This window comes from Panthera tigris, chromosome C1 (genome assembly GCF_018350195.1).
Source record: "Panthera tigris isolate Pti1 chromosome C1, P.tigris_Pti1_mat1.1, whole genome shotgun sequence".
NCBI classification, from domain to species: domain Eukaryota; kingdom Metazoa; phylum Chordata; class Mammalia; order Carnivora; family Felidae; genus Panthera; species Panthera tigris.
The window spans coordinates 40,348,820-40,372,453 of NC_056667.1; the positions used below are offsets into that span (position 1 = coordinate 40,348,820).

The 23,634-nt window shown below is 38.5% G+C and overlaps 1 protein-coding gene across 4 annotated transcripts in view; it reads right to left on the reverse strand.

The window, feature by feature from the left end:
* The window catches only part of FAF1 (Fas associated factor 1), a 524,128-nt gene that overhangs the window by 378,060 nt on the left and 122,434 nt on the right, over positions 1-23,634 (reverse strand). Inside the window, exon 3 of one of the 4 annotated variants that reach the window (XM_042997099.1) lies at positions 17,718-17,770. The exons of the other annotated variants lie outside the window; for them this stretch is intronic. Coding sequence (XP_042853033.1) covers positions 17,718-17,735 — 18 coding nt within the window. The 5' untranslated portion in view covers positions 17,736-17,770. The remainder of the gene's footprint in view (positions 1-17,717; positions 17,771-23,634) is intronic. 4 annotated transcript variants of the gene reach the window in all.

The window sequence follows — 23,634 nt, forward strand, 5'->3', positions numbered from 1 at the left end:
AAGACAGATCCTAAGATTAATAATGGTACCTGAGAGACTCACCCTTGTCAAATAAATATCTAAGGATATTTATCTAAATATCTAAGAAAAACCAAATAGCAAATTGGGAAAACCATATAGCTGGGATCAAAAGGAACTGGCAACCAAGATCTCATTTACTAAAAGCAAAAATTAGAAAAGGTGGTTTCAGTGACAGTCACTTCCCTTCCCCAGGTTCTTTGCCTCTCCTGAGGAAACTTCATGGTACTTAGACTTTGGTCAGCATCACATAAAGACCTAGTCACCCCTCTCTCTTCTGCTTAGTATAAAATAACTGCCTTCTACATCCGGATGGCCAACAGGCACATGAAAAGATGCTCAACGTCGCTCCTCATCAGGGAAATACAAATCAAAACCACATGCAGATATTACCTCACACCAGTCAGAGTGGCTAAAATGAACAAATCAGGAGACTACAGATGCTGGAGAGGATGTGGAGAAACAGGAACCCTCTTGCATTGTTGGTGGGAATGCAAATTGGTGCAGCCACTCTGGAAAACAGTGTGGAGGTTCCTCAAAAAATTAAAAATAGACCTACCCTATGACCCAGCAGTAGTACTGCTAGGAATTTACCCAAGGGATACAGGAGTACTGATGCATAGGGGCACTTGTACCCCAATGTTTATAGCAGCACTCTCAACAATAGCCAAATGATGGAAAGAACCTAAATGTCCATCAACTGACGAATGGATAAAGAAATTGTGGTTTATATACACAATGGAGTACTACGTGGCAATGAGAAAGAATGAAATATGGCCCTTTGTAGCAACATGGATGGAACTGGAGAGTGTGATGCTAAGTGAAATAAGCCATACAGAGAAAGACAGATACCATATGGTTTCACTCTTACATGGATCCTGAGAAACTTAACAGAAACCCATGCGGGAGGGGAAGGAAAAAAAAAAAAAAAAAGAGGTTAGAGTGGAAGAGAGCCAAAGCGTAAGAGACTCTTAAAAACTGAGAACAAACTGAGGGTTGATGGGGGGTGGGTGATGGGTATTGAGGAGGGTACCTTTTGGGATGAGCACTGGGTGTTGTATGGAAACCAATTTGACAATTAACTTCATATATTGAAAAAAAAAGAAAAAAAATAAAATAACTGCCTTCTGTTTAAAAAAAAAAAAAAGTTTTTAATGTTTACTTACTTTTGAGAAAGAGAGAGACAGTGCAAGCAGGGGAGGGGCAGAGAGAGAGGGAGACAAGAATCCAAAGCAGGCTCCAGGCTCTGAGCTGTCAGCACAGAGCCTGATGAGGGGCTCGAACCCACAGACCATGAGATCATGACGTGAGCAAAAGTCAAACACTTAACCGACTGAGCCACCCAGACACCCCAACTTCCTTCTGCTTTATTCAATGAATGTAAAAAGAGAAAGGGGAGAATGTCAACTAATCTGTCTTTTCTAAGATTCAGATTTTAAGCTAAAACATGGAAAAGAGAAATGTCAGAAGATTAGCAGTTTAAAGAATTTATGAAGGCAGACATCCTACAGGATTAAAGGGAAGGCTTTGGATGGTTGAGCAAAGCCAACAAGCCAGATGTACTTTATGTTATAAGCAACAACATAAGGAAAACACTCTTCCTTGGTATTTAGCAGCCCTAAATATAGTTGTCTCCATTTTGAGGTTGATGAACATCCAAAATAAATTTAATTTAGGAAAGTAGGTTGCAATTACTCTGCACTAGGTTAAAACAACCAAACAAAAAGAACTGTGCTAGGTATTATGGATAACACATGGACAAGACAGCCCGAAACCTTGGGAAGCCAGGAGGAAAAATAAGAATACATAAAGCAGAATATAAAAGTGTCTCTATCTCAATAAGTGACAGTTGGTCCACTCAAAAACCTTGGTGTACCCTTGACTCCCTCGTTCCCATTCACTGGCAAATTCTGATAGCTGAAATGTTAAAACACATTCAGAATTTGATCACATTGCACTGCTACCACTCTGATCTAAGCCTCCATATTCTCCCTCCTCTATTATTGCAACAGCATCCTAACTGATTTCCTTGCTTTCCCCTGGCTCATCTACAGTGTATTATCAGAGTGGCCACAGTGAAGCTATTAAAATGTATGTCAGACCATGTCAACCCTCTACTCAAAATCTTCCACTGACTTTTACTCAGAGATTAAAAACATCCTTAATATGGCTTATTTCTCCCTCACTCCTGTAATCTCTAACTTCACCACCTCCTCCTTTCCTGAGCCACATTATCTTCTTGATGTTCCTAGAAAATGGAGGCCTGATTTTCCACTTAAGGGTATTTGTGGTTACTACTCCCCCTTCCTGAGATGTTCTTGCCCCCAGATACATGGCTCATTCACTAATTCCATTCCTCCAGGTCTTTATTCAATTGTCACCTACCCACTTTTTTCAGAAAACTGCAGACCCCCCCCCCACCTACTTTATTTATATCTTTCTTCCCTGTTTTATTTTTTTGCTTAGAAATGATCACTTTCTGACACATTATATAACTTACTTGTATCACTTATTGTCTGTCTCCTCCTATGAAAATGTAAGTGCCACGATGACAGTCTTACTTGTTTTGGTTCACTGCTATATATCCACCACTGAGAAGAAAGCTTTGCATATAGTAAATGCTGAATAAATGCCCTCTGACAAATTTATGAATGGAAGTGTTAAGTGAATTAATCTTCATTAGATGTCTTTTTGGACTTAGAGGAATAAAGGGAGAAGGAACATCTGTCATGTGCAAGACACTATGTAAAGTAATTACACATTATTACATGTCTCATTTAATCCTCACTCTACAAAGCAAGTATGTTATAGATGAGGAAAATAACATTCTGAGAGATTAAATGGTTTATCCAAGATCATACAGAATATGCCACTCAAATTCAGGCCCCTCTGATTCCCAGAAATCCTGATCTTTTCACCACAAAGCAATTTGAGAGGTCTGTTCCTTGACAACAACAAAGAGGAAAGAGTGCACTTTGTGTTTCAAATGAACACAGTATAAATCTCTGAACTATACCAACAATACTAGTATTTACTAAAATCCTCATATTCTTGGATCACTAACTCTATTTTAGAAACTGAGAAATCAATGCATCTCTGATCTGTGACTGTATGGGTGAAGGAAATGTGTTGGCTCAGGTGAGGGGTTGTGGCTGAGGGGAGAGGTTTGACTACTACCCTAAATATGATCATTCCTAGAAATGAACTACATTAAATTCCTGAGGCTACAGAACATCTTCCAGCCTTCCAGACTACAACTACCCAACAGAACTTTCTGCAATGATGGAAATGTTTTATATCTGCACTGTATAATACCCTAGCCACCAGCCCCACTGATCATTTAAGATATAGCCAGAGTAACCATTTAATTTAAATTCAAATACCTACATAAGAGTAGTTGCATCTATATTGGATGGCACTGTTCTGAACTCTCCATTCTACTTCAGTTTTCTTCTTCACATCACTCACTAGTTCACTTATAACACTTTGATTCATTTTAGATGATGACACTGCATACAGGGCAAAGTTCTTCTCTCAAAATCATCCCAAAGGAAAAAGGAAATTACTCTATAGTCGAGTCCTTACAAATATTTTATTTTTGAAGAAAAAAATATTTAAAAAAGACATAGGGTCTAAAACAACTTCAGGCAATACTAGTTTTGGATACTAAACACAGGTTTCCTGATGGAATCAGTTTAAAGAGATGGCAAAGAACTGGGTGGCTCAGTCAGTTGAGCATCTGACTCTTGATATTGGCTCAGGTCATGATCCCAGGGTCATGGGATCGAGCCTTGCATAAGGCTCCAGACTGAGCATGAAGTCTGCTTAAGATTCTCTCTCTCTCCCTTTGCCCCTCTCCACACACACACACACACACACACACACACACCCCAAATAAAAAATTTAAAAAAGAAAAAAGAAGAGAAAGAAGTTCAACACAGATTTCCTAGTTGGGAGGGGGGAGTAATAATTTCACAATTAAAACTTTAGATGCCATTATAAATAAGCCTGTTAGAGGCACCTGGGTAGCTCAGTCAGTTAAGCATCCGACTCTTGTTCTCTTGGCTCAGGTCATGATCTCATGGTTTGTGAGATGGAGCCCTGTGTCAAGTTCCGAGATAGCACAGAGCCTGCTTGGGATTCTCTTTCTCTCTCCCTTTCTCTCTCTCTCTCTCTCTCTCTGCACCTCTCCCCCCTCCTTCTCTCACGTGTAAGTTCTCTCCCACTCTCTCAAAATAAATAAATATATAAACTTAAAAAAAAAATAAAATACACCTGTTAAAGATTGGGTTTGAAAAGGTTTCATTGTAAAGCTCACGAATAGCAAATGAGTTCTTGTGACTTGAGATTAAAATTCCCAGGAAAGTACCATATCCAATTTTTTAAAAATAACTCTATCTCAAGCCACTTAAACAAAAATTAAGATTATGTGCTCTGAAAAACTGAGAAACTAACTCTGGTAATGAGGAAGAAACTAACGTTTAAAATGCATGTGAAGGGTTTGAATAATGTTCTTCATGAAACAAATATAAAAAAGGTAATAAGGCAGTATTTTATATTATATAATTTTAAATCTGTATGCATAACTTATTAAGCTGAACTTAAAGGCTATTTCTTCTACAAGCTTAAAAAAGTTTATATATTCAGGCTGACTAAAATATTTTCATTATCTTGTCATTGTGAAAATAAGAATCACCTTATATTCAGACATGTACAATAAATTCTTACATTTATTTTAAAAGCAGCTAGACTCATCTACTACAGCCAGTAGTCACAAGGCCCAATTAAAGTCTCTCCTCCATCCCCTGAGCATTTTCAATCATTCTCACACTCTCTCAATTTTTACTGCTTAACCCTATTTGAAGACATTTAAATTTACACATATTATGTCCTATGTTTATGCTTCTTTTCCCACCTATGTGTTTTTTGTCCTCAAATAGAGTCTAAGCTCATGAAGGCAAGAACCATACTTCTTTGCATTCACCATAGCACTCAGAGCTAAGTGCTTTCTAGAAGACAGAAGGAAAGCTATGGATCTGATACTCCAAATATACTAAGGAGCAACAAAACAAATGCCTTCAATCTACTATACAATACATTTGCAGGACAATTACTTCAGGCTCAGTAAATCCGAGCAATTTGTACAAGGTTAGCACTACTATAATCCAGGTTCTTTCCAATTCTGAATTGTTAATGCTCTACTGACTGATTACCATCTGATTTGCACACTGTTTAAAAACTCTTAACACTTTCCCCATACCACTACCAACACCCTCCCCCGCTCCTCCCACAGCTACCACAGGAAGGTATGAAAAGCAGCAGAGAGGAAGATAAAGGAAAGACAGTAATAGTAATTGGAAGCAGAGGATATACATGTGTCCAGGGCACACAATTTCATGGTAAATTAATCAGTGTCCACTTTGGAAATGTCTTGGGTACTAATAATCTGGTAATAGCACAGACCTTTCCACTCAGAAAAGAATCACAAATAACAGAAGATAAGGAATCACAAATAATTAAGACCTAAAAGTAAGCAGTATGAATCATTTATCATCCTGCCAAACCAATGAAGGGAGAAGACTCTCGGCTGATGAGAATCAAAAGTTGGAAGGGGCGCCTGGGTGGCTCAGTCGGTTGAGCGCCGACTTCGGCTCAGGTCACGATCTCGCGGTCCGTGAGTTCGAGCCCCGCATCGGGTCCTTGTGCTGACAGCTCAGAGCCCGGAGCCTGTTTCAGATTCTGTGTCTCCCTCTCTCTGACCCTCCCCCATTCATGCTCTGTCTCTCTCTGTCTCAAAAATAAATAAAAACGTTATAAAAAAAAAAATTGGGTAAACACGGGGCACCTGGGAAGATCAGTCAGTTAAGCGTCTGACTGGGGTTCAGGTCATGATCTCAGAGTTCATGGGTTCGAGGCTGAGTCAGGCTCTGAGCTGATAGCTCAGAGCCTGGAGCCTGCTTCAGGTTCTGTGTCTCCTTTTCTCTCTTTGCCCCTCCCCTGCTTGTGCATGCTCACTCGCTTGGTCGCGCGAGTGCTCTCTCTCACTCCAAAATAAAGAAATATTTTGAGCACTCTCACTTGGTGCTCTCTCTCACTCCAAAATAAATAAATAAATAAATAAACATTAAAATAAAGAAAAGCTGGGTAAACAAATCTTTTCTTTAGTGCTTAGTATCATCAGGGGACAGGAATAAAAGAAACATATACAGAGAATGCAGTATTGTAATCAATAATTCCAGTTCTAGAGTTAGACATCTAAGTTCAGACAAGGTCTATCATTGATAAAATGTGTCATTTTAGGCAAGTCCATATAAAAGTGGAATGTGATAGGGGCACCTGGGTGGCTCAGCCAATTAAGCGTCCAACTGTTGGTTTCAGCTCAGGTCATGATCTCATGTTTCGTGGGTTAGAGCCCCACATCCAGCTCTGCACTGACAGCGCGAAGCCTGCTTGGGATTCTCTCTCTCCCTCTCTCTCTGCCCCTCCCCCACTCACATTCTCTCTCAAAATAAGTAAACATTAAAAAAATTTTTTAGAAGTGGAAAGTGATAATAATACTTATTTCCTAGGGCAGCTGTGAGAATTAATAAGAAAAATGGATACAAACTACTTAGGATAAGATCTAATATATGGAAAGTAGCCAATATGCTTATTTCTTCTTTGAAGTAGGAGAGGGTGAGCTTCTCCATTTGGTTTTGATGTTTTGGGCAAAGCAATTTCAGGTAATAAGAGTGTTAGATTGGAAGTCAGGCGACTTGGGTTCATGCCCTGGCTTTCTCAGTAACTTGTTCTTTGACCTTGGCCAGTTCTTCTTCTCTTTGAGCCTTTATGCTACCAAATCTGTAAAAATAAAGGCACTGGGTTAAATAATTTTGCATTATTCAACATTCTTCAGAGGAACAGAACAGGATATGTATATGTGTAACTGGAGAGGGAGAGGGTCAGGGACAAGGAGAGGGAGTAAGGGATTTATTTTAAGGAATTGGCTCATCTAATTATGGAGGCAGGTTAAATCCAAAATCTACACGGTGGGCAAGCAGGCTGAAAACCTAGGGAAAAGCCCATGTTGCAGTTCAGATATGAAGGCCATCTACTACAGAATTCCCCCTTGCTCAGGAAAGGTCAATCTTTTGTTCTATTAGGCCTTCAACTTATTGGCCTTCAACTCCACCCACATTTGGAGGGCAATTTGCTTTACTCAAAATTCATTGTATCAGGGAATGGGTCAGGGTATTAGAAATGAAAGAATGAACAAAAAAGAGGCATGGTCACCAGAACTATAAACCTCCTACGGAGGGGAGCCTGGGTGGCTCAGCCAAATTCGGCTCAGGTCATGATCTCACGGTTCATAAGTTCAAGCCCCGTACTGGGCTTGCTGCTGTCAGTCTGTCAGCACGGAGCTTGCTTCAGATCCTCTGTCTTCCTCTCTCTCTCTCTGTCCTTCCCCACTCACACATTCTCTCTCTCAAAAAATAAATATAAAACCTTTAACATTTTTTTAAAATTCCTTAAAAATTATAACTTCTAGGGGTGTCTGGGTGGCTCAGTTGATTGAGAGACTGACTTTGGCTCAGGTCATGATCTCACGGTTTGTGAGTTCCAGCCCCGCATTGGGCTCTGTGCTGACAGCTCAGAGCCTGGAGCCTGCTTCTGGTTCTGTGTCTCCCTCTCTCTCTGCCCCTCCCTCACTCATGCTCTGTCTCTCTCTCTCTCAGAAATAAATAAACATTTAAAAAAAAAATTTTTTTTTTACTTAAAACTTCTAGGGGAAAACACAGAGAAAAAGCTTCAGGAAATTGGATCTAGCAATGACTTTTTAGCTATCATACCAAAAACATGGGCAACAATGTTGGGGGGAAGATACATGAAACTAAAATTTCTGTGTATCAAAGTACCACAATCAACAGAGTAAAAAGACAATCGATAAAATGGGAGAAAACATTTTCAAATCATACTTCTGATGCTACAACTCAGTAAAAATGATCAGATAAATCAATTTAAAAATGGGCAACGGGGGCGCCTGGGTGGCTCAGTCGGTTGAGCGTCCAACTTCAGCTCAGGTCACAATCTTGCGGTCCGTGAGTTTGAGCCCCGCGTCGGGCTCTGGGCTGATGGCTCAGAGCCTGGAGCCTGCTTCCGATTCTGTGTCTCCCTCTCTCTCTGCCCCTCCCCCGTTCATGCTCTGTCTCTCTCTGTCTCAAAAATAAATAAATGTTAAAAAAAAAAATTTTTTAAATAAAAATGGGCAATGGACTTGAACAGACACTCAACATCACTAATCATCAGAGAAATGCAAATCAAAACTGCCATTAGGATGGCTACCTCAAAAATTTAACCCTTAAAAAGTGTTTGCAAGGATTTGGAGTTTGGAGCCCTTATGCCCCTTATGCACTGTTGATGGGATTATAAAATGATATAACCACTATGAGAAACAATAAGGAAGGTCCTCAAAAATTCAAAATTTGATCCAGTAATTCCAATTCTGGGTATATATCCAAAAGGGTTTAAAGCAGGGTCCCAAAAAAATATTTGCACACTCATGTCCAAGAGATGGAGTCAACCCAAACGACCACAGATGAAATGAATGAATAAACAGAATATTATTCAGTCTCAGAAAGGAAAAAAAAATACTGTTACAGGCTACAACATGAATATAACCTGGAGAATATTATGCTAAGTGACATAAATAAATCACACACACAAAAAAACAAATACCATATGATTCCACTTATATGAGGTATCTAAAGTAGTCAAATTCATAGAAACAGAAAGAATGGTGGTTACCAGGCAGGGTCAGGGTGGTAGAGGTGGTGGAGGGTGAGGTAATTGTTGTTTAATCAGTACAAAGTTCCACTTTTGCAAGATGAAAAATTGCTGGAGATGTGTTTCACAACAATGTGAATATATTTAACACTGTTGAACTATACACTGAAAAATGGGTTAAGATGATAAATCTTATGTCACATGTGTTTTACCACAATAAAACAAAATGCATTAAAAAAAAAAAAAGATTTCTGGGTGCCTGGGTGACTCAGTCCTTAAGCATCTGACTTCAGCCCAGGTCATGATCTCACAGTTCTTGAGTTCAAGTGCCACATCGGGTGAGCTTGAGTACCACACCACACTGGGTGAGCTCAACCCCCGCTTCAGATGAGCACAAGTCAGGCTTCAGGTGAGCTCGAACCCCACCCTGGATGAGCTCAAGCTTCGGGTAAAACATGAGCCCCGCTTCTCTCTCGCCACCCTTCTTCCCACCCCCCCCCATCTCCTGAGATTCTCTCTCTCTGCCCCTCGTTCACTTGAGCCTTTCTCTCTCTCAAAAAAAAAAAAAAAAAGTAAAAAGTAAAAAAACCAATTTCTGCCAAGAAAGAAAGAAAAAAAGTGAAGGAGGATTAAAATAAATATTCTCTGAGAGTAGCTTCCTCCCTGAAATGTCAACAATATATAAATTTTAAAAACACTTATATTAGCAGATTCTTATATTAATTAATTGACAGTCTACATTTGTTACCACAGGGTTGTTGTCAAAAGCAGGTAAAAACAATTAGTAATGTATACATGATAGATCAATTTACTATAAAGGTTTAATCAATCTTCAATTTGAATAAAGTCTAATAATCCTGTGATCTCTAATATCCCTCAGTACTCTATTAAAATTTCTCTCATACCAAACAAACAAACATGAGACCTGGTTTCTGTCCTCATGAAGCTTAGAATATATGAAATGTTATAGGTAATAAATAAGCAATAAACATATAAGTAAATATTTCATTAGTTTCCAACAAGGAAAAGGAACCTACACCAGATAGATCAATACAGGGACCTCAATAAGGAAAACTACTTTTAAGAGTAATGGAAGAATTAAGAGGGTTGAAAACTCATTATGCTAAGTGAAAGAAGACTGACACAAAAAGTTACATATTATATAATTCCTTTTATATAATATATCCACAACAGGAAAATCCAGAGAGACTGAAAATATATTAAAGGTTACCAGTGAGTAGGGAAAGGGGGTAAAAGGGAATGAGGAAGAATTACTTCATGAGTCTGGGTATTTTTATGGGATGATGAAAAAGTTTTGAAACTAGAGCAAGCTGGTGGTTGTACCACACTGGGAATACATTAAAGGCCACTGAATTGTACGCTTTTTTTTTTTTTAACATTTTATTTATTTTTGAGACAGGGAGAGACAGAGCATGAACAGGGGAGGGTCAGAGAGAGGGAGACACAGAATCTGAAACAGGCTACAGGCTCTGAGCTGTCAGCACAGAGCCCAACGCGGGGCTCGAACTCATGGACTGCGAGATCATGACCTGAGCCGAAGTTGGCCGCTTAACCAACTGAGCCACCCAGGCACCCCTGAATTGTACGCTTTTATATGGTTCAACATATATTATGTGAATTTCACTTCAATTAAAAAAAAAAAAGTCTATGTGAGGCAACCTAGCAATAAGCAACAACAGGAAATCCCTACTACCCCAACAAGGGTGTGGATACAAAGGAAGAAAGTGTATTAATAGAGTTCATAAACCAAGACTACCCAGTAGTAATGGGAGTCATGGAGGAGAGGCTGTCCAGAGAGAGATGGAACTCTGGAAGGAACTAGAGACATACAAGAAATGGGATCACTACAGGACACTCCACAGAAGCAGGAAGAGAAGAGTAGCAATGGCCTAGTATCTCCCTCTGCAATGTCTTCACACTGCCTGTAATAAGATGATGGCTAAAAGCCAGATGGCAAGGGAGCTTGGGTAATGTAGCTTAAGTGGATCAGCCCTATAACTCAGAACATAGCAGGAGACAGTTGGGAAATTGGCAAATGATGAGCATGAAAGTACACCAAACTAAGCAATACAGAGGAAAAGAACATAGTGCTATGACAGAAATACCTGTGATCAAGAAAAACCCTCTGAAGAGGTAAAATATTTGTTAAGATCTAACAAGATGAGCAGAAGTCAGTTATTTTAAAAACTGGGGAAGGAACATTTGAGGTAGAGGAAACCACATGTGCAAATGTTGTAAAGGTAGGAAAAAATTAGTGCATTTGAGAAACTAAAGAGAGAAAAACAGTGACAGGAGAAAAACTTCCTTCCAACCAAAGTTAAAAGTGAAATGGTCAATGTCTAAAGATATTAGCTAGATTTATGACCAGTATTTGAGTTTCTGCAAATCCTTAGACATACTGGGCCAAGACCCCTTGAAGATTAGTATGACTCAAACACCTAGAGTTTGTCATTGAAATGTCCCCCATTTAGAAAAAGCCATCAATAAAACATGATATCCATGCATCACAGTTAGTTGAACTGAACTCTTGAAGTGTGCATATCACTGTATGTAAATTACTATATTCAAAAATTTTTAATTATAAACATTTAAAAAATTTTTTAATTATAAAACAAGCCAGAGAAAAGGGCAGATTATAATCACAGAAATGACAGTGAGAATGGCAAGTAACTTCCCATCAGGAACAAAAAAGTCCAGAAGATAATGGAAAGATAATGGAATGATATCTTCAACTGACGTAATGAAAGAAAATAACAATCAACCTATAATTCTATATTTAGGGAAAATATTTGTCAAGAATAAAGGAAAAGGGAAAAATAGATGTGTCAGACAAACTAAACCTGGAAGAGTTTGCCCCCATCAGATCTGCACTAATGCAAACTCTAAAGTATATAATACAGCAGAAGGAAAATGATCCCAAACTGAAGGCAAAGATGCAAAAAAGAGCAAAGAAAATGGGGGTAACTGCAGGTAAATCTAAATGAACACCGACTGTGTAATTTGTGAGGTTTAAAAATTTTCCACAAAACTAAAGTACCTAGTGAAATAATAGTGTATAAGTTGAGAGGAATGGAAATGGAAAATAAACAGTTCTAAGATCCTTACAATGTATTAACATTAGAATTTGAGAAGTCAAATATCCATTGTCTGGTTTCCAAGAAATTTGCCAGAAGATTTTTAAAGAGTATATAATTAACAAATGGGAAGAGGAAGGGGACATGACAGAGAAACAAAATAATCAATGTTTGCTCAACATCACTGATGATCAGGAACTACAAATAAAAACCACGATGAGATTCCACTTCATACCTGTCAGAATAGCTAAAATTATCAACACAGGAAACAAAAGATGTTGGTGAGGACGAAGAGAAAGGGGAATCCTCTTATACTCTCGGTGTGAATGCAAACTGGTGCAACCACTCTGGAAAATAGTATGGAGGTTCCTCAAAAAGGTAAAAATTAAACAATTGCACTATTAGGTATTTACCCAAAAGATACAAAAATACTGATTTGAAGAGGCACATGCACCCCAATATTTATACCAGCATTATCAACAATAACCAAACTATGGAAAGAGCCCAAATGTCCATCGACTGATGAATGTCTACAAGAGAATATTATTCAGCCATCAAAAAGAATGAAACCTTGCCATTTGCAACGATGTGGATGGCGCTACAGTGTATTATGCTAAGTAAAGTAAGTCAGACAAAGACAACGTATGCTTTCACTCATAAGTAAATTTAAAAAGCAAAACAGATGAACATAGGGGAAGGGAAAGAAAGAGAGAGAGAGGGAAGCAAACCATAAGAGAGACTTACCTCTAGAGAACAAACTGAAGGGTTGAAGGAGGGAGATGGGCAGGGAATGGGCTAAATGGGTAATGGGTGCTAGGGAAGGCACTTGTTGTGATGAGCACTGGGTATTATATGTAAGTGATGAATCACTAAATTCTACACTTGAAACAATTTTTACCACATTTTAACTAACCAAAATTTAAATAAAAACTTGAAATAAAAAATAATAATGTAACAGAAGAGGGAAAACAGAACAGTTAACAGGTGGAATGACTACAACACACATAGTATCATAGATTTCACCCCAAATATATGAGTAATTACATTAAATCTGGATGTTGAATGTCCCTCATCATCAGGGAAATACAAATAAAAGCCACACTGAGATACCACCTCACACCGGTCAGAGTGGCTAAAATGAACAAATCAGGAAACAACAAATGCTGGTGAGGATATAGAGAAACAGGAACCTTCTTGCACTGTTGGTGAGACTGCAAACTGATCCAGCTGCTCTGGAAAACAGTGTGGAGGCTCCTCAAAAAATTCAAAGTAGAACTACCCTATGACCCAGCAATAGAACTACTAGGAATTTACCCAAGGGATACAGGAGTGCTGATGCATAGGGGCACATGTACCCCAATGTTTATAGCAGCACTCTCAACAATAGCCAAATTATGGAAAGAGCCTAAATGTCCATCAACTGATGAATGGATAAAGAAGATATAGTTTATATATACAATGGAATACTACCTGGCAATGAGAAAGAATGAAATACCATTTGCAGCAACATGGATGGAAGTGGAAGGTATTATGCTGAGTGAAATAAATCAGAGAAGGACAAGTATCATATGTTTTCATTCATATGTGGATCTTGAGAAACTTAACAGAAGTTCATGGGGGGAGGGAATGGGAAAAAATAATTACAGAGAGGGAGGGAAGCAAACCACAAGAGATTCTTAAATACAGAGAGCAAACTGAGGGTGGGGGCGGGTAGTGGGAGAGAGGGGAATATGGGTGATGGGCATTGAGGAGGGCACTTGTTGGGATGAGCACTGGGTGTTGTATGTAAGCCAATCTGACAATAAATTAAATAAATGTCTGTATGTCTGTATGTCCGTATGTCTGTATATATGTATGTATGTAATAAAGGGGTGCCTGGGTGGCTCAGTCGGTTAAGCCTCCAACTTCAGCTCAGGTCATGATCTCACAGTTCATGAGTTCAAGCCTCACATCAGGCTCTGTGCCAACAGCTCAGAGGTTGGAGCCTGCTTCAGTTTCTGTGTCTCCCCCTCTCTCTCTGCCTCTCCCCAACTCACGCGCGCACGTGCTCTCTCTCTCAAAAATAAACATTAAAAAATTTTAAAAAGTAAGTAATAAAGATTGGGGGAAAAATTTAAAAATAAATCTGGATGTAGAAAATGATAAAATTGAAAAGCAAAGATTAAATGGGTTAAAGATGACTCATCAACCAGCTGTATGTTATCATGGACACATTAACAATATAATGACACAGCAAGGTGAACAATAAAGAGTAAAAAGAGATATACCAAGAAAACACTACCCAGAAGAAAACTGGTGTACCTGTATTAATATTAAACGAAACAGAATGCAAAGCCAAAAGTGTTCCTAAAGAGAATAACTTAATAAGACAAAATTTCAGCCTGCTAAGAAGTTATAATGATTCTGTATGTGTGGGGTGCCTGGATGGCTCAATCAGTTGAGCATCTGACTCTTGATTTCAGCTAAGGTCATGGTCTCATGATTTGTGAGATTGAGCCTCATGTTGGACTCCGTGCTGGCAGCACAGAGCCTGTTTGGATTCTCTCTCCCCCTCTCTTTCTGCGCCACTCCTGCTTGCATGTGTGCTCTATCTCCCTCTCTCTTAAAATAAATAAATAAACTTTTAAAAAATAATAATTCTATATTTGCATGTATCTAATAATATAGCCTAGAATGAACAGCATTACCCATAAAAATCAACAAATCCACAATCACTGCAGGAGATTTTAATATACCATGTTTAGTAATTTATAGAACAAGCAAACAAAATTAAGATTTAGAAGATCTGAACTTAAAATATTTGATCCAATGGACATATATAAAAAATATTATTCCCAGCAACTGCAAACATATTTCTAAAAACATAGAAAACAGTAAACAAACTGGATCATAAATTGGGTCATTAAGTATTAGTTATCTACTGTGTAACAAATTACCATAAACTAAGCAGTTTAAAACAATAAATACTGATTATCTCAGGTTAGCACCCTAGGTATGTGTGCATGGCTTAGCTGGAATCTCTGCTTCAGGGTCTCTCACAGGGCTGCAACTGGTGTGTCTGCCTGCCAGAGTTAGGATCTCATGTATAGGCTCAACGGGGTAAGGATTTCCCCATTTCCAAGCTCATTTATATGGTTTGGGGCATGTTTCCATTCCTTTTGGGCTACTGGGAGTTCCTTGCCACTATTCCTCACCAACATGGTAACTTGCTTCATCAAAGCCAACAGGAGAGAATCTCTAGCAAGACAGAAGTTAAATCCTATGTAACTTAATCACAGAAATGATATCACTTTGTTACACGGACAGTCCCCAACTTAAGATGATTCAACTTAAGTTGCTTTGATTTCATGATGATGCAGAAACAATACACATTCAGTAAAAATCATATGTCAAATTTTGAATGTTGATCTTTTTCTGAGTTAGTGATATGCAGTAAAACACTAGTGTGAAGCTAGGCAGCAGCAACAATCACAGTTCTCAGTCATCTATACAACCACAATATTGTGATTACACTTACAACCATTCTGTACACATACAACCATTCTGGGTTTTTGTAATGTTTATTTATTTTTGAAAGAGGGAGAGACAGAGCGTGAATAGGGGAGGGGCAGAGAGAGGGGGAGACACAGAATCTGAAGCAGGCTCCAGGCTCTGAGCTGTCAGCACAGAGCCCGACGCGGGGCTTTAACTCCAGAACGGTGAGATCATGACCTGGGCTAAATCAGATGTTTAACGGACTGAGCCACCCAGGTGCCCCCATTCTGTTTTTCTACAGCACGGTATTCAATAAATTACATGAGATGTTCAACATTTTAGCATAAAATAGGCTTGTGTTAGATGATTTTGCCCAACTGAAGGCTAATGTAAGTTTCTGAGAGTGTTCAAGGTAGACTAGGCTAAGCTAAGCTGTTTGGCAGATTAGGTGTATTAAATGCATTTTCAACTTATGGTGAGTTTTTGGGGACATAACTCCATCTTAAGTCAAGGAAGATCTGTATGAGCCATCTTAGAGTCAGTCTGTCACAGAAAATACCAATAAACTGCAAAGGACTGAAATGATACAAAGTGTACTCCGCCAAATTAACATAACACTGCATGTTACCTACACTGAATTAAACAAATTTTTTTAAGCGTACCCTCACATACTGCTATAATTATGGAATAAAAAACATTAACAATGACTACTTTTTAAACAATCACATTTGAAATTTTATACATATACTTCTAAATATATCCTTTTGAATTCTAAACAAATATATCCACACAAATTCAAAATAAATCCACTTGAATTTGATTGCTTCCATTCCTCTGATTACACTCTCCATTGTGGCATATAACAACATATTTCTAAAAACTTCTTGACTGATAACTGAAATATCTGATCTCCTATGGATCTGTTTCTATTGTCTGTTTCTCTAGGCTTTCAGTAAAATTTTTACTTAAGGTAAGCCTTAATTTTCATTGAGTAGATCAGGTAAAATACACTGAGAGATCTATTTAAAGTTCAACTGGGTTTTGTCCCTGGAAGACATCTAGGCAAAAAGATGAATCATCTTATTGTAGTCAAGGATGGAGATGATTCAAAATTGAGCCTCATTTATTCTGAGGACTGGTCTATATTTTCAGTTTACCCTCATTCCTTAGTATTCCTTCAAGGTCCCAAATGAAATTATCTGATAGAGTGTTCACCAGGGCTCTCTGACAGGACCTAATCTACACTCTCTCTCATCTCTCTTACCTCCTACCCTGTGAAATTATGAAAAAAAAAAAAAAAAAAAAAAAAAAAGAGGATAAGTGAAATCAGGAGCTTTGTAGATGGATTTAACATCAGATTAGACTTAAATAAAGGAATAATAAATGAATAGAAGATAAATCAGAGGAAAATTATCCAAGTGAAACATGGAGAGACAGAAGAATGGAATTAAATGACTAAAATACATATGAGGTACACAGTGAAAGATATTACACATACGTAATTAAATTCTAGACTTAGAGAGATAAAACAGAAGCTTTGTAAAAGAGACAGTACTAATATTTCCTAAAATTGTTGGACACCAAGAAGCATAGTAAAGAAATCCTAAGAACTCCAGGAAAGATAAATAAAAAGAAAGCCACACCTTGATACATATTAAATTGCTGAAAAAAATATGTATGGGGAGAGAGAGAGAAAGAGAGAGAGAAGGAGAGAGCAACCAAAGAGGAAAAGGTTTACTGTCTAGAAGCCTAGGAGCAAAATTAAATTCAACAGCTGCTTTCTTCCCAGAAACAATGGAAGTCAAAAGAAAATAAAATGATTTCAAAGTAATGAAAATAATAAACTTTCTTCATTTAAAATTCTATTTCCAGGGGCACCTGGGTGGCTCAGTCATTTAAGCATCCGACTTCGGCTCAGGTCATGATCTCATGGTTCGTGAGTTCAAGCCCTACGTCGGGCTCTGTGCAGACAGCTCAGAGCCTGGAGCCTACTTCAGATTCTGTGTCTCCTTCTCTCTCTGCCCTCCCCCATTCATACTCTGTCTCTCCCTCTCTCTCAAAAATAAACATTAAAAAAATTTTTAATAAATAAAATTCTATTTCCAGTAAAAAAAAAAATACTCTTCAAAAATGAAGTTAGAAAAAAAAATAAGGTGAGATTTTTTGTTAATACACTCACAATAAAGCAAAAACCAGAATATGTTCTTCAAGGAGAAGAAAAACGGCATGAGATGGAAGGAAATGCAGAAAGGAATAAAAAGCAACAGAGTAAATAGAATTAAATCTAAATGCATATTGACAGTATAAAACAATAATGATGTCTTATAGGACTTAAAATGTATGCAGAATTAAAACAGAACAAAATACCTGAAACAAAAAATACATGGAGGTTCAGTGTTCTTCGAATGTCCTTGCTTTGTCTGAAAAGTAGTAAAACCCTTCGTTTATATTAGGCTTTAAAAAATCAAGGGTACGTGTTTAACCTCTATCATAATCACATTAAGAATGATAGAATATATAATAAACAAAGATTATATATCCTTGTAGGATAAAATCTTAAGACATTAAAGTTACTCACTTTTGTATATACCAGCAATGAACAATTTGAATTTGAAAAAAAAAAAACACAGTATCATTTACATAAGAACCCCCAAAATTAAATATTTAGGTCTAAATCTAAAAAATTCCAGGTACAGACAGCTTCATTGATGAATTCTACCAAATATTTAAGGAAGAAAACACAAATCTTACATAAACTCTTCCAGAAAAAAACGGATATAACATTTCTGAACTTGACCTATTAGTGACATTGCCAGATAAAATACAGGATGCTGAAATAAACAAACAAACATTTTTAGTATAAGCCTGCATGAGATTTTTATATGCTAAACCTAGCAACACTTTATGAAGCCAGTACTAAAATACATTAACATTATGGGAAAAAAATATCCTATGCCAGTTTCTCTCACAAACACAAAGGCAAAATTCCTAAATAAAAAATTACTAAAAGTACATCCAGAATTAAATGAAAAATAATAATGCAAAACATTCAAATATCAACCAGTGCTAAGAAGAAATTTTCTGTGGCCATTTCAAAGTATGCAAGGAAAATACTTACTAAACCTCAGTATCAATTATAATTGCTAAAAGATAATAAGAAAAAAATAGTAGGAAAACATCTCCTTAACTTGATAAAGGGTTGCTACAAAAAACCTACAAGTAACATCACTTTTAGCTTCAACATTGAAATCTCTGTCTGGAATAATTCAAGGATGCCCACTAGTACCACTCCTTTGAATTCTGTACACAAGATATGAACCAGGAAATAAGCCAGAAAAAGAAATTCAAAATATTTTAAAAAATTAATGAAAACTTAAAAGCACACCATTTATAACAGTTCACAAATTTTAAGTACCTAGAGAATATCCAATGAAAAAAGTACAAGACTACAACAAAGACAACTAGAAAAGAGTACTAAGAGACAATAAAGACAAGTTAAAAAAAAAAAAAATGGAGTGATACTCTATGTTCAAGGATTTGAAGACTTTATGCTATAAATATGTTCATTCTCTTTCAAATTCATCCTCAAACTCAGTATAATCTCAGTTACAATTCTGGCAGATTATAGGAAGTGATAACTGGATTATAAATATATATGAATATGCAAAGATCAAGAATCATCAAGACAATCTTGGAAAAAACAAAGCTTAAAAATCTACACCCCATCTCGGGGCGCCTGGATGGCTCAATCAGTTAAGCGTTTGAATCTTGGTTTGGGCTCAGGTCATAATCTCACGGTTTGTGGGTTCAAGCCCCGCGTGGGGCTCTGAACTGTTACACAGAGCCTGCTTGGGATTCTCTCTCTCTCCTTGTGTCTCTCTCTGTGTCTCTCTGCCCCTCCCCTGCTCATGCTGTCTCTGCTGCTCTCAAAATAATAAACTTAAAAAAAAAAAAAATCCTCACCCCACCAGATTATCAAGATTTTTAAAAAATCTGACAGTCAATAAAACAGGGTAGTACCAAAGCAAGGAAAGACAAATAGAGCAATAGAACTTTAATAACTGAGAAATGGATCCACACATATATGAATATTTGATTTATGATAAGTATGGCACTGTAGAGAAGTAGGGAAAGAATGGTCTTTTCAGTAAATGATAGTAAGTCAAATAGATATCTGTGAGAAAAACAAAAAACAAAAAAACTTGACCTATTCTCATACACGTAAAAACAAAAATCAACTCCAAATAAATTACAACTCTAAACGTAAAAGGCAAAAACAGTAAAGCTTCTAAGGAAAACATCTAAAAGAACAACATCTTCATGATCTTGGAGCAGGCAGAGATTTCTTTAAACACAGGAACTATAAAAGCAAATTCAATAAAGGAAAAGGTTAATAAATGAAGCTACATTAAAATTAGTCTTTCCTGCTTGATTCTAGAAGATGGCAGCTAAGAAGGACGCTGGGCTCACCACGTCCTGCTGATCGCTTAGATTCCACCCACATCTGCCTAATTTACCCCAATAACCACCAGAAGACTAGCAGGATGGACTCTCTGGAGCCAAGCGTAGACGAGAGGCCAACAGAAGAGGGTAGGAAGGGCGGAGAGGTGGTGCGCACTACACGGACTGGCGGGAGGGAGCCGGGGCGGTGGAGGGGCAGCCAGCCAACCCGGCAAGACAGAGTCCCCGAGTCTGGCTTGCAAAAGCAGAGGGGCCAGACAGAGCATGTTCTGACAGCCAGTGGGACTTAACATCTGGAATGTTTTATGTCAACAGCTCTATTCAGAGAGCGGGAGGGAGAGTTGTTGAGCCCCAGAGGACAGAGCTCAGCTTGGTGGGAAACAAAGGCGATGGGAAGCGCCATCTCCCTCACCCATCCCCCAGCCAAAATCCCAAAGAGAGTCACTTCCCCTCACGGAACTTGTTTGCACCGAGAAAACACAAAACGCTGTGCTTCTGCGGATCCATGCCTCCAACGGGTCAGCCTCCATCCCAGTGCCGCAGGGCCCCTCCCGAAGCGGACCACCGAAGGCAAAGCCAACTTAGCCTGGCCCTCCGGCCCCTGTGCACCTTGCAGATCCACCCCGCCTAATACGCCAGATCCCATCGAAGCAGCACCACAAGCCTGGCAGTGTGCAAGCAGCCCAGACAGAGGCCACACCACTCCACAGTGAGTCCTGCCCTTGGGAGAGGGGAAGATAAGGTACACACCAGTCTGACTGTGGCCCCAGCAGCGGGCTGGGGGCAGACATCAGGTCTGACTGCACCCTGCCCACCAGCGCAAGTTACTCCAGACAGCACAGAGGAAGAGCCCTGCGGTTCCCCGCCACGCCAGGGACTATCCAAAATGACGAAATGGAGGAATTCTCCTCAAAAGAAACTCCAGGAAGTAGCGACAGCTAACGATCTGATCAAAAACGATTTAAGCAATATAGCAGAAAATGAATTTAAACTAATAGTCAGAAAATTAATCGCTGGGCTTGAAAAAAGTATAGAGGACAGCAGAGAATCTATTACTACAGAGATCGAGGGACTAAGAAACAGTCAGGAGGAGCCAAAAAATGCTATAAATGAGCTGCAAAATAAAATGGAGGTGGCCACAGCTCGGACTGAAGAGGCAGAGGAGAGAATAGGTGAATTAGAAGATAAAATTATGGAAAAAGAAGAAGCTGAGAAAAAGAGAGATAAAAAAATCCAGGAGGATGAGGGGAGACTTAGAGAACTAAGTGACATAATTAAATGAAATAATGTACATAATTGGATAACTGTACATAACTGGGATTCCAGAGGAGGAGGAGAGAGGGAAAGCTGCTGAAGGTGTACTGGAAGAAATCATAGCTGAGAACTTCCCTAAACTGGGGAAGGAAAAAGGCACTGAAATCCAAGAGGCACAGAGAACTCCCTTCAGACGTAACTTGAATCGATCTTATGCATGACATATCATAGTAAAACTGGCAAAATACAAGGATAAAGAGAGAATTCTAAAGCAGCTAGGGATAAACATGCTCTAACATATAAAGGGAGACCGATAAGACTAGTGACGGATCTGTCTACTGAAACTTGGCAGGCCAGAAAGGAATGGCAGGAAATCTTCAATGTGATGAACAGAAAAAATATGCAGCCGAGAATCCTTTATCCAGCAAGTCTGTCATTTAGAATAGAAGGAGAGTAAAGGTCTCCCCAAAGATAATACCTATCCTTCTCAAGCTTTTCCAAAAAATTGAAAGGGAAGGAAAACTTCCAGACTCATTCTATGAAGCCAGCATTGCTTTGATTCCTAAACCAGACAGAGACCCAGTAAAAAAAGAGAACTACAGGCCAATATCCCTGATGAATATGGATGCAAAAATTCTCAATAAGATACTAGCAAATCGAATTCAACAGCATATAAAAAGAATTATTCACCATGATCAAGTGGGATTCATTCCTTCGATGCAGGGCTGGTTCAACATTCGCAAATCAATCAATGTGATACATCACATTAATAAAAAAAAAGGTAAGAACCATATGATCCTGTCAAGCGATGCAGAAAAAGCATTTGACAAAATTCAGCATCCTTTCTTAATAAAAACCCTTGAGAAAGTCGGGATAGAAGGAACATACTTAAACATCATAAAAGCCATTTATGAAAAGCCCACAGTTAACATCATCCTCAATGATGGGGAGGATCAATGGGGAAAAACTGAGAGCTTTTTCCCTGAGATCAGGAACACAACAGGGATGTCCACTCTCACCGCTCTTGTTTAACATAGTGTTGGAGGTTCTAGCATCAGCAATCAGACAACAAAAGAAAATCAAAGGCACTGATATTGGCAAAGATGAAGTTAAGCTTTCACTTTTTACAGATGACATGATATTATACATGGAACACCCGACAGACTCCACCAAAAGTCTGCTAGAACTGATATATGAATTCAGCAAAGTCGCAGGATACAAAATCAATGTACAGAAATCAGTTGCATTCTTATACACTAATAGTGAAGCAACCGAAAGGCATATAAAGAAACTGATCCCATTCACAATTGTACCAAGAATCATAAAATTCCTAGGAATAAACCTGACCAAAGATGTAAAAGATCTGTATGCTGAAAACTATAGAAAGCTTATGAAGGAAATTGAAGAACATATAAAGAAATGGAAAAACATTCCATGCTCATGGATTGGAAGAATAAATATTGTCAAAATGTCAATACTACCCAAAGCTATCTACACATTCAATGCAATCCCAGTCAAAATTGCACCAGCATTCTTCTCGAAGCTAGAACAATCAATCCTAAAATTTGTATGGAACCACAAAAGGCCCCGAATAGCCAAAGTAATTTTGAAGAAGAAGACCAACGCAGGAGGCATCACAATCCCATACTTTAGCCTCTACTACAAAGCTGTAATCATCAAGACAGCATGGTATTGGCACAAACACAGACACATAGACCAGTGGAATAGAATAGAAATCCCAGAACTAGACCCACATACGTATGGCCAACTAATCTTTGACAAAGCAGGAAAGAATACACAATGGAAAAAAGTCTCTTTAACAAATGGTGCTGGGAGAACTGCACAGCAACATGCAGAAGGATGAAACTCGACCACTTTCTTACACTATTCACAAAAATAAACTCAAAATGGATAAAGGACCTGAATGTGAGACAGGAAACCATCAAAATCCTAGAGAAGAAAGCAGGGAAAAAAAAACCTCTCTGACCTCAGCCGCAGCAATTTCTTACTTGACACATCCCTAAAGGCAAGGGAATGAAAGCAAAAATGAACTATTGGGACCTCATGAAGATAAAAAGCTTCTGCACAGCAAAGGAAACAATCAACAAAACTAAAAGGCAACCAACGGAATGGGAAACGATATTTGCAAATGACATATCGGACAAAGGGCTAGTATCCAAAATCCATAACGAGCTCACCAAACTCCACACCCGAAAAACAAATAACCTAGTGAAGAAATAGGCAGAAAACATGAATAGACACTTCTCTAAAGAAGACATCCGGATAGCCAACAGGCACATGAAAACATGCTCAACATCGCTCCTCATCAGGGAAATACAAATCAAAACCACACTCAGATATCACCTCACGCCAATCAGAGTGGCTAAAATGAACAAAATAGGAGACTATAGATGCTGGAGAGGATGTGGAGAAACAGGAACCCTCTTGCACTGTTGGTGGGAATGCAAACTGGTGCAGCCACTCTGGAAAACAGTGTGGAGGTTCCTCAAAAAATTAAAAATAGACCTACCCTATGACCCAGCAGTAGCACTGCTAGGAATTTACCCAA